At 36.3% G+C, this 17,854-nt stretch overlaps 1 protein-coding gene across 1 annotated transcript; it reads left to right on the forward strand.

Annotated features, from left to right (window-relative positions):
• Window positions 1–1,005: 1,005 nt before the first annotated feature.
• blk (BLK proto-oncogene, Src family tyrosine kinase) lies at window positions 1,006–15,911 on the forward strand. Its single transcript, XM_036581667.1, has 15 exons — window positions 1,006–1,250; window positions 1,534–1,675; window positions 2,741–2,839; window positions 3,020–3,104; window positions 3,261–3,294; window positions 3,704–3,797; window positions 4,120–4,218; window positions 4,397–4,500; window positions 5,099–5,248; window positions 6,741–6,893; window positions 8,252–8,431; window positions 9,875–9,951; window positions 10,557–10,707; window positions 13,083–13,214; window positions 14,346–15,911. Exons 4-15 carry the CDS (start codon window positions 3,021–3,023, stop codon window positions 14,546–14,548), a joined length of 1,461 nt encoding a protein of 486 aa, XP_036437560.1. The 5' UTR covers window positions 1,006–1,250; window positions 1,534–1,675; window positions 2,741–2,839; window position 3,020; the 3' UTR covers window positions 14,549–15,911.
• Window positions 15,912–17,854: the final 1,943 nt, after the last annotated feature.

Consider the following 17,854-nt stretch of genomic DNA (forward strand, 5'->3'; position numbering starts at 1 on the left):
AAAAACTCTCAACAAATATATGGGCTAGAGAACACCTATGTTTTTATTTGATTTGAGATATATATACATATACACACATATACACATGTTGCAGTGTATGCTGGGGATTGTGGTGCAGTGCATTGCGAACAGGCTAATATTAATATCAATTAATATTAGAAAATGAAAATAATTTTGCGGGCCAGATAGCATCATGTTGCAGGCCTAATCTGGCTCTCGGGCCTTGGGTTTGGCGCATGGGTACTAACCCATAATTAGATCTTGCCACTTTGGCAACAAAAGTCCTGAGATGAACCCTTCAGGAAGTCGTTTGCTTTTTATAGATTGACTTAACCTTAAATAATACTATAGGTAAACAAATGTATGCTCAGATATAGGTACATATTTACATATGGTATCACTGAGGTATCCCCTAATGAAATTTTAAGGTGTACACATGTGTATTACACGTGTGAGGATCTTGTTTCAGCTGAAATAATGGCAGAATACAACTATAGTGCAAATGTGAAGTACTACAGAAATTGTGAACTACTGTAACCAATAAAGTGCATGTGCTATATATACATATATATATATATATATATATATATATGTCATTTTACATTGTCATTTTGCATATAACTGTATATAAAATGGAGCACATCTACTTATAGTTTATACCACGCCCCATCTCTGGTCCAAAGCCAAATACATGCAGATATTCTGAGCACTAAACAGATACAGATGAAGATAGAGATAATGCAGTTGCATTACTCCCCTTCTAAAGCTACACTGGAAGTCATAAAGTGTCATGGGGGCACACATGTTTAATTGCTGTTCTTTAAAGATGTATCTTTTCAATTGAATTATGTTAAAATTAAGTGAATATGGCCATTTAAGAGTGAAATATGTCAGCATATTTACTGTAACTGAACAAAACCCACAACGGTCAAAGCAGGAAATACATGAACTCAGAAGTAATGTGGCTAGTAAACAACATCCTGTATTAGAGCAAGGTTTCAGAGCAGCTGAGGTGGTCTCACTTTTAACTGCTTACCTTCATTGTCACCTCTCTCACAAAAGTCCATACAGTGAGCTACAGCTTGTGATCAGTTTATGTATTTTCCAGCTACAATTTATGAACATAAGAGTTTGAGAGGATATCAGAGCACATCAAGTGCGTTTACCATGCAAAGTAAAGCAATTATGCTTCGTAATGCTTGGAGAAGAGGATCCAGGAGAAGAATTCCCTGAAGAAATTCAAGAGATGTGTGAGAGATAAACTTTAACCAAACCCCTGTGATTACACTAGCAATTTGCTATGGGTAAAATATGTTGAAATCATTGTTTACCGTGTTAGAATTAAACATAATGTTTAGTTGTACAGTTAAGTTTAATTATATGTTCTGTATTTTCATCTGACTTGTTCTATGTGAAGATGCAGCAGAGTTTGTGAATTGAGCTGTGGCAAAGAGGAAAGGGAGGGGATAAGCAGACTAAATAAACACAACAACTGCTCTGTATTTATCTATTTCTACTAATGTGGTCTCCCAGGGCACGCACTGGGCCTCAGCTGCTTCTGAGAGTTTGTGTGTGAGCAAGTGAGAAACAGATAGAGAAAGCGCGAGAGAGGGGAAAGTCTTGAGAAGTTCACCTGCTGGCACTAAAATACTGGATTACAGCAAACACAGAAGATGTAAGTAGGAGATTGAATATTGTTTATTTTTTACTAGAATGGGTGTACTGAAATGAGAACCTAATATAATGTCATTACTGTCCAAAAAAAACAAAAACAAGGATCTCCAAAACGGTAGCTTTGTAGGAGAAGGCAGAAACAGTGTTAACTTTGAATGTATGTTAAAGTAAAGAGATTTTATTTCAAGTAATTTTGTTGGTCCATTCATTACAAAAACTACATGAAAGGATGGCTACCACTTTTAAATGATTTAGAAAAATAAATGGAGATACATTTGTTTTTGTTTTTTTGTCTTTTGGACAGTGACAATACACCGGTATTTGATCATCTGAGTGCATTTTTAGATGTTAATAGACGTTTCTAATGTTTTGTCAAAGGCCAAATGTCAAAAACATTAGAAGCTTTGAGATTTCTTATAGTCATTCAGTTATGGTATGTAAACAAAGAAAATTGTGTCAGTGTTACATAATTCATTTCAGAAGCATCCAAAGTAGATCTTAACTTGAATTTCAAATGAATCATATAATAAGTAGTAGTTTTATTTGAGATTTTCTTGTCCAAATGTCATTCTACACAAAGGCCTGGATTCTGTACTTCCATAACACATTTTTATTTCACCATATGTGTGAAGGAGCATTATAGAGCTAATACAAAATACATTTTCTAGCAATTACTGTTGTTTCCTTTTAATTATTGGTACAGTTTATGTGTATGTATGTTTTTTTTTTCTTTTGCTTTTTGCTTGTAACTGAATAGTACTTCAGGGCGCACTATCAATAATGGCCATATATTTTTGCGTTGACTGGTTTTTATCACGCCATTGGCATGTTTCAGGCTAGAAATTGCACACTGAAACCTGGGTCAAATGCAATTTTTGATTAGACTTTATCCACTTCCTCTGTGGTCCTTCCTGTAAAGTCATAGGCTATGAAAAAAGTCTTTACATGTCATTGGTTAAACTTGCATAACTTTCTGATCTATTCTGATCTACGCTCTGGTCTTTGGTTGGTTTGTGTTCCACTGTGAGCAGTTTTTAGTCTGACTGGTGCTTGTTCTCTTGTTTAGCCCTCATTATGCAAGTGGAGATGCTCATATGGAGTACAGAGCTGAGTTCTGCCAGTAGTGGAGACTGACATTTATGCATTAAAGATCGTGGACTGACAGGTACAGTTAATCTTCAGTATAATATACTGCATGTAGAATAGTAAGCCTAGGTCAGCATATAATAGTATCAGTGATGAATACGTTAACTGATAATTACTTCAAATAACCATAGCTTCTGGAGGATTTTGAAAGTGATGTAATTTATAGAGGAAATGTTCATTTTTCTCTCTGTCCTTCAAGAATGGGCTGTACTTGCAGTGGTCATAAGAACGACAAAGAAAAAGGACATATAAATAATAATTCAGCAGCCACCAACAAATCTTACGTACGTACTCCTAGTTACTACTTCAAAATATTAAATTCATTATATCATGGTGAGTTTTTGCTTGCAGTGCATGTATTCTGTTCATTAATCACTCGCCTTGCCTGCTTAAAAACCAAATGAATTTTAAAAAGTTGCTCTTTCCACATTTATTTTCAGCCAAGACAACAAAGACAGCGCGGCGCGGACTACGGTAATATCTTTCAGAGTGTTTCCGAGAAGTAAATGCTAGTGATGATTTTTGTCAGTGTAAATGTAAATGTTATTTTGGAGTGTGATCACAATGTTTGGCGCTACAAACCCTCACCATTCAAAGGACCCTTTTTAGTAATGCCAGGCAGCAGCTGAGTCACATGAACTGCATTATGGTCATTATATCACTGTTAGGTCCATTTTGGCCTGGAGGCCTGGAGTCTGTAGAGGCTTGTTCTAATTTGGAGGTGTTTGAAAGCATTGCTTATGTCAGTCACATTGTGTAACGTCGTTATTTTGCATGTTAGTATATTAATATGTCACTGTGCATTACATGCAATTGATGTTGGTTGCGAAAAGATGAAAAAACAAATGTGTTCATCTTCGCTTCTGCTTGGTTTTATTTTTAGACGAAGATATTGTCATCGCTCAACATGACTTCAAACCAACCAATGATAGCGACCTTCCATTTAAGAAAGGAGAGAAACTCAAGATCATTCAGGAGTGAGTATCTCAGATAGAAGACCTGCTGCATTTGTAGGCCTAATATATGTAGTTATGACTCCTTAAACCTTTAAGCCCTGTAATTACTTGTTAAATCTTATGTTTAATAACTGAATAATAAGCCAGGGTACTGGAGTAAAATAACAGAATGTATCTTTTAAGAGGGTTAAGGCTGGTATCTTAAAAAAAAAAAGCTCTATTGTTGCTCCGAAAAACTCCTTTTGTCTTTACAGTCTCTGGAAAGTGGTTTTGATCAATGAAAAAATAATGTATACAATACCACTCCAAACGTGACTAACTGTAACTTCTTATCGCATGTAAGAAATGGGGACTGGTGGCTGGCTAAATCTCTCCTCACTGGAGATGAGGGATACATACCATGTACATATGTGGCCCGAGCTCACACCCTGGAAGTGGAGAAGTAAGCTGCTGCTTTCTCTTAAAATTATTCACGTCCTGACCAAATAATTTTTACATATATAGCCATCCTGATTGTCCAAGATAAGAGTGTGGACCATAAGTTGAAACATTTTTTTCAATATCATCTTATATAAGAAATGCAAGTTTGCCAAGTTGGTTTCTTTTACTCTGGTGTTCAGATGGTTCTTCAAGGATTTGAGTCGCAGGGAGACGGAGCGTCTTCTTCTGGCTCCAGGGAACAAAATTGGTGCATTCCTTGTCAGAGAGAGTGAGACGACCCCGGGTGAGTACTGCTCTTTTGCTATCAACAGTCAATTGTACGTGGTATGATGTCATTGTAGACAGATACTTTAACAGCTAGGCCTCCGAAAGCTACAGTACCAGTTTGTGTTGCCGAATCACACTGACACATGGTTCTATAAAAAGACTGCTTTTTAAAGAAAACTTTTAAGCTGATGTAGACCGTCCTCAGCTTATGTGTTCATTTTTAACACATTGTTTCAAAGCACCACCATGCTTCAATTTGGCCTTGATTATTAGCCCCTTAAAAATCTCAGGCTTACTACATACTAAAGCTTATTATTCATTAACTACATGGACTACAGTGCAAACTTGTTGAGCTGTTCTTAGGTTATAAGACCTGTTTAATGTGTGTAATAAAACATTAGGCCTGCTGGTGGGCCCTGGCCATTTAAGGGGTTAAAGTGAAACTCTGAACAAATAGTTAGTAGGGAAAATCTGTTATGCAACACAAATATGCTGCTCAATTAAATAAACAGATGACTAAATGTTTTCAGTCAATTCACTACAAAACTGATGCCACTGTAAATGTACAATGCTCAGCACGTGATGAAGCTTCCTAAAAGAGCTCTTGCCCACAGGTGCTTTCTCCCTATCCGTAAGAGACACTGCTGGAGAGCAAGGTGACGTGGTCAAGCACTATAAGATTCGTGCCCTGGACAAAGGCGGCTATTATATCTCTCCCTCTCTGACTTTCCCCTCCCTGCAGGAACTGGTGCAGTACTACTCAAGTGAGTAAAATGAAATCTGTCACGCAAAAGATGTTTAATTGTTGTCAAAAATGCACTTTAAAAGCAAAGGTTCTTAAATAGGCCGTTCTAGGAACACTATTATTTTTAAGAGTGTACAGCGGCAAACCACACTGTAAAAATGGTTTGTCAGTTTAACCTTAAAAAAATTTCATGTGGTAACAAGCATTTGAACTAGTTTTATTCAACACACACAAAAATACTTTGATTGAAACATTGTTAGCATTAGGCTAACAGCAATTTACATGAATATTTTTTGGCACTACTAGATTAAACACAGACATTTGAAGTTTGTAAAAGACATTCCATGTTTAATTTGAAGCTCTCATACTCATAGTCAGTGATGTATCTAGGACTTCCAGAAGGTCTAGATTGATTTTTTTTTTCACAAAGTTGGTTTCTATTCAGCTCCTGAAGGCCTATCCAATGGCGAGCTAGCTTGTCTGTATCTACCTTGATACCACAGAGAAATTAAATCCTGATTGGATTATTTTCCATTGTCCATTTCAAGAATTTAACCATTTTGTTTTCAAAACGAAACAATGAAAAAAGAGTGCAACTACAATACTTTAAATACAACAAGCCTATTGATGATATTAAATAAAGATTTGTTAATTTTAATATATATACATATTTTTTATCGATGCATTAGGCCTTCTTTGAAGGCTTAGAAAGCCCTCAAGGTCCCCCCTGAATATTATGCTGTTCTGCTGCTAAATATATATATATATTTTTTTTTCATTTTCCAAACCTTTTCTTATAAGCAGTTCTCTAAGCAAATATCTTGTGTTTTGATTCTGCACATCCTTATACAGTCGAAAAAAAAGTCTAGTTAAACTGATCATAGTGATCATATCCTGAATTCTGAACAGTTAGTTGGAACAGTTAGATCTGCAATAGCAAACTAAATTTCTCTTCCGTTAAACTTGATCAGCTGAGCAACAGTTTGGCTTCTCATTTAATCTCCTGAGCATGGGGCCCTCACCTCACAGCTGCGGTGTGCACTTCCTGTGGTGTCTCTAAGCGCTCTCTCTTAGTTTAAACCACCAGATAAACAGGCCAGCACTAGCCCCAGCTCATCACATCATGCCTAGACCAAGTGGTAGATGAGTGTTTTTTATAGATCTGTCAACAAGTCGCTATGTTCTCCCTGTATGGCCATCTTCCTGTTTCTGCTCATCGTATCAGACTTTCAACATTTAGGCCTCTAAGAGTTATGTGTGGTGCATTCACTGTACTTTGTGTTATATGGAATCTTGCCCCAAATAAACCTTTCCGTTACATAAGAGAGACCTTGATCATCAAACAAATATTTATTTAATATTTAACCTAAGGGTGATCCCACCTACAAAGAATTATGAGGACTTGATTTCTTAATTATCAGAAATACTCTGAGCAGCAGGTGGAAATTTAATCATAGCCTTTTGAAAAGTTTCCACAGATTTATGTTCTCTTTACCTGTACGTGTTTGTAGGATCAGCTGATGGTCTCTGTCAGAGGCTGGGAAGCCCCTGTAGGACTGTTGCTCCTCAACGGCCCTGGGCTCAGGATGAGTGGGAGATCCCTAGGGAAACGCTAAAGATGGTGAAGAGACTGGGTGCTGGGCAGTTTGGAGAAGTCTGGATGGGTAAGACTCATATGGCATTACCAGACTGATATGTATCTTAAAGTTTGTAGACACCTTCTTACGCAGTGTTTATCCTGAAAAACAAGGATATTAATTAGGGAATTGTTCCCCTTTTGCTGCAGCAGCAGCCTCCACTTTTTTTAGAAGGGTTTACACTTGAAGTTGGAACATTGCTGTGAGGGTTTGATTGCTTTCAACCCACAAGAGCAATAGTGAGGTCAGGTACTGATGTTGGATGTTCTGGATCACAAAGGCCAGCTCAGCCAAAAGGTGTTGGATGGTTCTCCATCACTCTAAAGAACAGTTCCACTGCTCTACAGACCAGAGCCAGGGGTTTTATACCATTCTAGCAGATGCAGCTGCACCAGAGTGTCCCATTCTATTGGCACTGCTTTTCTGTGGAGCTGTGTGTATGTGTGCAGTTGAACACCTGTGTCAGCAGTGGGTGCACCTTAAATTAACTGAACTCATGAATTAGAGTCAGTGCATGGATGCTTTACCAAAACAAAACGTATGCTAAAAATTTCAAAACTCTTTCTCAACTGACTGAATCTGCCTTTAAAGCAGATTAGTCAGGGGTTATAGTATATAGCATCTTACCAGAAAACCTAATCATTTCTTGTGACTAAATACTGCAACTGTACTGTGGGTGATGGTGGTGAGGCTTGGCATCACTCATGCTCTGACTTCTCACTATGTGTCATGGTTCATAATACCATGGTATTCTGAGGTTCAAGTGCCTCAAAAGCTTAGCTAAAAGATCTCTATGCAAACTGATCTTCAATCTAACTGTAAAGACTGTGTCTGTTTAGCATCACAGTATTAGCTATCAACTTTTAAAATATTTGTTTTAAGAAAGGACCACAATCAATGTCTGTCTCAAAATGTCATGCTAGAATAACTCAGCAGCCTAACCACTGAGCTAAAAATGCAACTAATCAGCAGGGGAAATACTAAAAATAATTCCTAGCAAACTTCACTCAAGCAGATGTAGAGCAGTTAATTTTAGACCACTTGAAAAAAAGGCTTTTTGTATCTTATTTTTCTACACAAGCAAAACTGTCGTGGCTGTGGGAATTTTTGACGATTATTGATAGATCCAGACTAGAAGCTGTGGTGATTACCAAAATCAAATGAAGTGTGTATGTAGAATCACAAGCATCACGTGAAAAACTTTCCTTCCACCATTGCTAGGCGTAGGCCAACTATTATAGCATGTTTGGCCAGTTTATCAGCTTATCACTTTTTCTACATGATTTTGTCATCATATTAAGTGTGCTTGACTGCACTATGGAGCTTTAGGCCCTCCTGCACTATGTAGCCCGTTCTGTGTGCTCATATTTTTCCTGTTTTCCTAGGCTACTATAAAAACAACCAAAAGGTGGCCATTAAGACTTTAAAAGAGGGCAGCATGGAGCCAGAGGCCTTCCTGCAGGAGGCTAACCTTATGAAGAAGCTTCAGCATGAGAGACTAGTGAAACTTCACGCTGTAGTCACCAAACAGCCCATCCTCATAGTCACAGAGTTCATGGCAAATGGTGAGTATGATTTCCGTCATCACTTGACGTTCTGAAAAGTACATTTTGAATGCGATTTGCCTGTAATTTCCATTATATACACACATATCGATGCTGTCATATCAATACCATGTGTCTTCATTCATTTTTATTTTGTGTGGACATTTCTCGACGAATGGAATGGTTAAAAATTATTTGAACTAAAATTCTTTTACATTAACATTCATTAAAAGTTAGGAATGTGTTTGCCTTCTCTTGTAAAGTCACCATTTATGAGGTAAATGGTTTTGTTAGGACAGCAGCAATATACAAAAATAATAAGTAGTAAAGAGTGGGGGTTGGTTGGCACAGTTTTCATTCTCTGCTGTGCATTAGGATAACTCAAAAGTGGCAAATGAAGGCTGAACATAATTCACGTTTTTACCGCTATTTACCTATATTGAACAATCATGATTCTTTTTTTCTATTTAGTGATCTAAACATTGTCTTGTTAAAATGTAATGCAAGTTAAAAGTTCAATATTTACAAATAACCAAAAGAAAAATCATCTTTAATACATAAATACGTTAAAATTAGGGTGTTTCAATCTTGAGACTCATTTATTATCAGAACCACTTTCTAATTTCATGCTAATTTAATATAAACAGTGATACAGGTAATAGTATGCATAATAGTATGAGTGTAGTATGTGCGCAGCTTTTGAGATAAAAAAGTATATGTTTGTGGCTATAGCCCTCTGATCAGACTGAAATATGTGCCAACCAACTACAAAATCAATGTGCCAACCAACCCCAACCACATCAGGCCACAGCTCTTTAATTTCTTCATGTTAGCTAGCTTGCTAGCATTACTTAGCACTGGCTTTTAAATAACTCAACAAAATATAGCAGATTGCAAAATAAAATGAATATATTGTCAATATTGTCAGCATCAGATTGTAATGTTTAGAGGTCTTGACAAAATTAATCAATGGTGGTCAAGAAGGCAATCATTTTTGTTATGTTTTTATAGGAGTTAACCCCTACTGACTCAGAAATGAACACTGTCCCACTACCAACTCCTTTCTCTCCTAATTATGGAGGGATTTATACAGATTAAAGCATGACTCATAATAAAGAAAATTATATATATATATTTTTTACGCAAATGCTTGACCATTAGTCAAGCATTTGATTTAATGTTTTAGCTTTAAAAAGTTAGTCAACTGGCTGCCTTAAAGTTAACTTCTAAAAGTAAGTTAAAACTATAATCAGTGCTTTACATTCTATTAACTTATCTTTTGAAGTTCAGTGAATTTTAAGGCAACCAGTTTACTTACTTAATTAATACATCAAATTATTTTTCACAGTTTAAGGACTTAAGGATAACATGGAAGCAACATAGCTGGCTTAGGAAGGGTAGATTGAATGATGCCCATTCAGAGCATTGCCTGTCACTGATTCATTTTTACTGGTTTCCTTTCAGGGAGTTTATTAGACTTTCTGAAAACCGATGATGGCAGGAAATTAAAGCTGCCCAAGTTAATAGACATGGCAGCTCAAGTAAGTGCAGCCTTGCTGTTCATCCTTGAAGTATGTATGAGCCACATTTTTATAAGTTTCCAGTCTGATGTGTTGTATAATATGGAAAGATATTTTTTTGTCACAGTCTATCAGATGGAATATTTAGACATCCTCTATGAATGTACTATTTTGAGAGAGAGTGTCTATCATAAAGTTGTGTGACAAAGGTAGCGGAAAAAAGTCAATGCTGTTCGCAGTTTGCGGTCAGGCTGTGAGCATCAGCCTCTCTCAACTTCTCCACAACTTGATTATTAACTTCCGGACAGGAAGTGATGTCACTTTTTCCATCTAACCCCCTCCCCCGAGACGGCATGCACTCCCTAATGTTGCTTGAGTGGCAATGTCCTGTTTAAACACTAATATGTGCACTGTGATGACTGAAAAAAGAAAATTATTAGGGACGTGTATAATTATAGCAGTTTTACATTTTGTTGTAGAATTAGTGTAGCAAGTGCAAATATACTATAAACCTCCTTCCTTTTCAGAAATATTGTGTTTAAAAGTTAAAATGTTTTAATCTGATAGACTATGTTTGTATGCGCATTTGTGTACAACTGTGTTTTGTTTATTCCTCTCTGTGGCAGATTGCAGAGGGCATGGCCTACATAGAGAGGAAGAACTACATTCATAGAGACCTTCGTGCTGCCAATATACTGGTGTCAGAAACACTGCACTGTAAGATAGCTGACTTTGGCCTGGCCAGGATTATAGAGTCTGAGTACACTGCACAAGAAGGTATGGAGCTTATATGTCCTGCATAGCATTGCTTTTTTAAATATAAAAACATCATGGTTAGTTGCATGTTAATTCTATGTTACACCGCTGTTAAAATGCTTCCATATAGCGGAGACCACTGAGGGTAGTAACACTGTGTCTCAGCCTCTGCAACTCAGTGGTTGTTTGCGCTGTATTTTTTCAACTTTGATATAAGATATACCCATATTTTCTGTTTCAAATGAGAGTAGTAAGTAAATGTTCCACTTACAAAATGAGAAAGCTGATGTCAAACACATAAAGTTTCATTGATGTAAAGCCTACCCACTATGCAGGTGGGTTAAAGGTGAATTCTATTCTTTTTTTTTACAATTTCTGCATAATTCAATAGTTGAGATGTAAACAAAATCATTCATAGTGGTTTGATGTGAAATGGTTAATTGAGAAGAAACTTACAGGCTCAGATTTCTTTACAGTGGTGGTGATAGGAACCAGGTGTCGCGATCTGTACAATGTAAATGTAGACAGTTTATTTACTATCCAAAAGGGCTGTTTTCATTCTCTGTTGTGCATTAGGATAACTCAAAAGCAGCAAATGAAGGCTGAACATCATTCATGTTGTGCACTTTTTTTTACCTTTATTAATCTATATTAAAGAATCACGCTTATTTTTTTTTATTTAGTAAATTTAACTTTGTCTTCTTAAAATGTAATGTAAGTTAAAATAAAATGTAAAAATTTCAAATAACAAAAAATCATCTTTAATACATAAATAGCTCTAAGCACATTTTAGGGTGTGTTTTCTTTGGGGTTTGTTTGTAACTATTCAGAAAGAAGCATGTTGGAATGTACCACTTTGAAAGGATGTTTTGCCATCCATCTAGTCATGGGTCAAACAATGGGATAAATGACATTGCTAGTTCTTCTTTTAGCATAGACACTTAAAACTACCATATATCAAATTAAAATAGAGAGAATACTGATTTACATTAGTGAGAAACAGTTAACCTCTATTAATATGAGCACTAACTAAACCCAGGCAATTGTACGCATATTTAATTTCTTATCTCAGAATTGTTTTTCGTGTTATGTAAATATATCAGTGTTTTGTACAAAGTGTTACTGTTTCTCCTGACAGCTCGCAAATGTGGTGGGCATGTCCAATAGTGATGCTTATTTCTGATTGCTGTAACTCTGGGTGTGATTTAGAAAAAACAAACCATTAACAGAATTTACATACTGTTATATATGGTGATATATTCTACATATATGGTGAATTGTTGACTGTTAGTTGTTATAGTTTCGAAAGTTAAAAAAAAAGTCATATTTGAAATATTGGGTAACTTTTTACATTATCTACATGTACATGAAGCACACATATCATTTACATGAACAGTGCAGTAATGCTCTACTGTAATTACGTAATCATTTTGAAACATTCATAAAATATATTCACTACAGCTGCACTGTGTAAGATTTGGGGATTTCCATCCCCCTGATGGAAATGTTCAATTATATGTAACGTGCGAAAGAACATTTTGTAACATCACTTGTGCTGTGGACCCCCACGCATGGATGAATCTGATGATTGCAAAGGAGTTGAAAGAGTATTCAAAAAGAGCTCGTCAAAACTTGTTGAAGGACATGTCTTCCGAGGATGTAAGAGAATTATCTGCTGCTGTCATTGTATCTCATCAGTATAATGTTGATTTTGCATTTGAGACCTGTTAGTTCTGTTTTAAGTAACAAGTATATAGTGTAATGGATTGAAAACACACTCAGTTGTGCTTAGTGTAAACTTCCTTATATGATTATGACTTTATTGTCAGGGAAAAACATGCTTCTTTATTGCTTCCATAATACTGTTCAAAAATCACGATTGATACAAAAATATTAACTCTTGATCATATTGATTATTCAAGAGGCTCTAAAACATGTATTTTATATTTTTAATAGTGATGACTTTACATGAACTACACAAAGTTAATACATGAAGCTTTACCAAATTTTCTGAATTTTTCAGGATGATCTTTACGACCAAGAGTTAATCAAACAATGCTCATCACATCATCACCACAGGTCACTCAGCACTGAGCACTTTCAATTCCTTACATTATATGTTTGTTACTTATTTCTGAATTTTTAATGCATGTTACTGTGCTGTTGAATTTGAATATGACGTAAATGCTTCATGGACATGTCGTTCCTGTAAAGCCATATCACTTATCTTCAGTATTATCACTGTCATCACACCAAAGTTGTGCTATGCAATTGTGCAATTTTAGAACATAAGCCTTCATATTTTTCATGTAAAATGTAATCGCAGTCTTTTACATGCAAGTACACAATCATTCCTTTATGTCATGTGCTTTTTTTTGGGTTTTCATTTTGATTAGGTGCAAAATTCCCAATTAAGTGGACAGCCCCTGAAGCCATCAATTTCGGCACCTTCAGCATCAAGTCAGATGTGTGGTCCTTTGGTGTTCTCCTGACAGAGATTGTGACATATGGAAGAGTACCATATCCAGGTAAAACTGAATGCCTCACAATAAGAATAAAAAAAAAATAAGTTAAAAAAACCTAAATAAATAGATTTTGTTTATAATTCATTTTCAATAACCCAAGCCCACAAAAATATGATACACAATGCAAAAGTCTCACAAATATATGGGCAGTAAATAAAGAGATCGAACTGGAAAGGAAGTTATGAAGAAAATCATAAAAAACAAAATATGCTGGTACCATGTTTTAGTAAATCATTAGCTAAATACTAAGCCTTTTTGTGATGAGCTTGATAGTCTTGATATTACTAGAAATTACTGTTTACTTTAACCTCTTTCTGCAGGCCCCCTAATGGCCACTCTGCTAGCAGAATGGGAATAAACTAGTTCTGTAATTCATATAATTATGCTAATTAATTGCAAAAAAATGAAATATATTTTCCCCAAAACTTTGTTATGAGATTAATTAAGACAATGTTTTTTTGGCTGTGTGTAAAATGTGACTGCTGTAATTCCCCGCACAGATGGCCATGCTGAGATAAAATGGCCCACAAAAGACTTCCCTTGTCATACACTTTTAAAAATAACTTAAAGATGAAGAAGGATTCTTTGGAGCAATAACGTGCTAGAACCACTGAAGTTTTTGGGATTTAAAGTAATACTTCAACGTTTTTCAACCTCATCTTTCTATACGATTTTTTAGCGTATTCAATTAGCATGGCCAAGGATTTCAATGCTATCCCTTGTACTTGAACTGAAAACCCACTGATTGGAAATACATATATAGTAGAAGCCATTGGAACCCACTGTTTTACATCCTCATCACATTGGCAAAAGGCTCTGTTTTTAAAGGTTCTTTGAGAAACCATGTGTGTTACTTCTATGACATTGTTTCAAAGAAACTGAAGTCTCACTTCACTACCGAAACACAGAGAGCTGTAGTCAATAGGCAGAGCCTTACTTTAGCTACACCTCTACATTTTAGACCAGGAATTGAGTCTAAAGTTCAAGTCATTTAAAAGTCCAAAACATGTTTTCAACACTTTAAACCTATTTGAACCAAGTTGGTAGAATGGTCCATATACCTACTACCCACAACCTGGAACAGCTTGCCTAAGCTTTCAACTTCCCACATAACCCACCTATGTTTTGCTACAGGCATGACGAATCCGGAAGTGATCCGTCACCTGGACAGGATGTACAGGATGCCATGTCCGGATGACTGCCCTGATGAGCTGTATGACATCATGCTGACGTGCTGGAGAGAGAAACCAGAGGAAAGACCCACATTTGAGTATCTGCAGGACACACTTAATGACTTCTACATTGCTACCGAGGGCCAGTACGAAATGCAGCCTTAGGCTTCACATACCCCAAAAACAGACTACTGAATGGATGGACATACGTAAGGATATGAGGGGTAGTGGACAGTGAAGTAAAACGATATATGGACACAACACATGACAGTTGTAAGGTGCAAATGGGGAAAATACTCCCTGTAACTGGACCCATTCATGGATTTTATGACCACTCCTCAACTAATTGCTGTTCATCCCTGAATTTCTATGGAAAACCACTGACCACGTCTTGGATGAATGTAGTTGTGGTGACTTGTGGTACATTTAAGCTAATAAGCAATTACATTGCAAATTTAGCAATGTACAGCACAAATCATTAAAGGGGAATTTGCAAATGTTTCCAAATTTCTGCATAATTCAAATGTTGAGATGTAAAGTAATTCATTTTAAATGGTTTGATGTGAAACGGTTTATTGTAGAGAAACTTACCAACTCAGATTTCTTTACAAAGGTGGTGATAAGAACCAGACGTCACATCTGCAATGCAACTATAACCATTTCTTTACTATCCAAAGTGACCAGTAAACAAATAAGTGTCTTATGTAATTGATATGTATGTGTTTATATGTAATTGACAATGGTAAAACAGTGGTAAGTCAGTTTTCCTTGAGTGCTGTGCAATGGATGTCTTAGACCTTGTGCAACATTTTTGCATTTGTATTTTGTGTAATAACTTTCTGTGATGTAGGTTTTAAAGGCAGTACATGTTTCAGACGTCTGGTTCCTATCACCACCACTGTGAACAATTCTGACTCTAGAATGGAGCGTTTCACATCAAAATAGTCTGACCTTGTTTATATCTCGAAGACTTAATTCTACAGGCTAATTGAAAACATAAGTGTAAGTCCCTTTAAGAGAAAAGGTGCAACACCCTCTACCACATAATAATATAAAAAAAATCATTAAATCTCATGACATTTCACATACTGCCATGTGGTGGAGTGAGTGTTTACACCTTTTTTCCTAATAGGATTTTTTTGCCTAAAGTTGGTTGAAGCGCCTTCTTTTTCTTTTAGCGCATGAAATACAGCCTTGAGTGACCAAATCATTTATGGCATCTACCTATTGGCTGATATTTAATGTGTGTATCTGACCTGCGTAACTGCACAACTCTTGGCACCCTCCAGAAAAGGGTTCAGTCCCTTTCATTAATAACCTGATAGCATGACCAATCAAAGCACTGACTTTTTCCCCTTCAAGAACCTCTGATCCAGTACCATGTGTAGCAGTGCAGATAAAAGGAGGAGACCCCAATTATCAATGATGCTACAGCAAGGATGAAAAAGAGGGACCTGGTGTAAAATTAAGATCATATTCGGTTTTTTATCTTTGTTATAACTGAAACCTGAGAATTTGTATATTTCATTTCCCAAAAAATATTTGTTATGTGTTTTGTTGATTAAAATTTTTTTTTTTTCACTAAATTATATTTTATATATTTATATTTATACATTAAATAATCACTAACACCAGGTTCGAAAATAGAACCCACAACAGAGCCAATTTTCTGGGAATTTGTAATGTAGCTTCGACATCTATTGTATCTTGGAAAATGACTCTGACATTTCCATGTATGTTTACAAGAATGCAGCTATAGTCGTATGCAAAAGTTTGAGCACTGGGCAAATTTTGTTGATTTTCCAAGTGAAAATTATTTAGCACTTTCTTTATAGAGAACAAGTAGGTTATGTGCTGAGGTTAATATATCGAAAAAAATAAACATAAAATGCGCCATAACTTTTGCACAAGCCACATTTTGTGTTTTATTTTTTCCCCAATATGTTAAATTCAGCAAGTAGACAGTAATTGTGCCTAAAAATGTGCAGAAGTGTGTTCTCTGTAGAGGATGTGTTACTGTAACTTAGAAAATCAACAGAACGTCATTTTACCAGGGGCGCCTGGTATACCAAACTTACTGACTGAATATCTTTAACACTTTATTCACCTAAAAAGTAAAGGTGCCAGAAAGAGTTCTTAGGAGCGACATCATAGAGAAACCACTTTTAGCTTTCTAAAGAATCTTTCTATCTTTTATGAGCCATTTTTGTAAGTGAAATTGTGAACAACCTTTTTAAAGTCTAAAAAAAAAACAATAGAAATGTAAAAGTTCTATACAAAGTGATGTTTTTTCCAGTCTAAGCCAAGAACCAGTTTGAAACCTTTATGTTTAAGAATGTCTAGCTGGATGAGAGATCATTATGAAACAGAATTAGTCTAGTCTTGGATTTCTGGGTAGCCATAAAGGCAGGAAGAAATGTCGGTCAAATTAGCGCTCAAGGCACACCTACAGCGCCCCTCCCTTCTCTCTCTCCCTCAGAGTTCCCCATGAGGCTGAAACATGTTTGCAGATAAGCGAGCAAAAATGACACCAACACCCAAGAGCCAGTCCAGAGGTTTCCTGCTCAGCCGAAACAGGAAGCAATGAGTAAGCATTCCTCTCATACCACTGTGAGAGAGCACACTCGCTCATCAACGATAAGAGCTGCCCAGCATGGAATTCCAAACAGCCTTAAACAGAAGTTGAGGTACATTTAAGAGAATGTTTCCAAGAATGCTCACAATGTTGAAATGTCTGCACTGTGTTGTAATGATCAGGCCCAGGTCATAGTTATAGCCCCCTGGGTGCAAATGGTTGGCGGGCCCCTACCTGAGCTGCATGATTTTTTTTTTTCCTACTAAGCTACTAAGCTGCTTAGGCTGGGGCTTGCGGTATACAGGCTGTGTTCAAAATAGCCTACCACACACTGCTCATGCTCTGATTCCGCCCAAAAGTGGTAAGTACACTCTCAAAAAAGATGGTTTATCAAGGGTTCTTTAGTAAAGAAAATGGTTCTATATAGAACCATGAGTACTCCAAGAACTCTTTGCATAATTAAAGGGTTCTTTGCATCATGAAAGCGTTCTTAAAATTGATGGAGAATGTGCTATATATGGTTCTATATAGAATCTTTTTGAAAAGGGTTATATAGCACCAAAAAGGGTTTTTCTACTGTTACAGGCTTGACATTGTTACAATAGAAGAACGTTTTTTGGTGCTATATAGAACCCTTTTCAAAAAGGCTCAATTTAGAACCATATAAAATACACTCTCCAACAGTCTGAAGAATGCTTTCACAATGCATTTTATCTATTTAAGTAACTTACTGTGTAAATAACGTAGTAAAAATAGTATACAGAACAATATGCCATTTCGAATACAGCCTATATCTATGTAAGAGTCTAGAAAGCTGTTTAAATTTTGCTCATGGGGGCACCCTAGTGGCTTGGGCCCCTGGACACTCGCCCACAAAACCCATTGGATGATCAGGG

Source organism: Colossoma macropomum, unplaced genomic scaffold, assembly GCF_904425465.1.
Source record: "Colossoma macropomum unplaced genomic scaffold, Colossoma_macropomum, whole genome shotgun sequence".
NCBI lineage: Eukaryota > Metazoa > Chordata > Actinopteri > Characiformes > Serrasalmidae > Colossoma > Colossoma macropomum.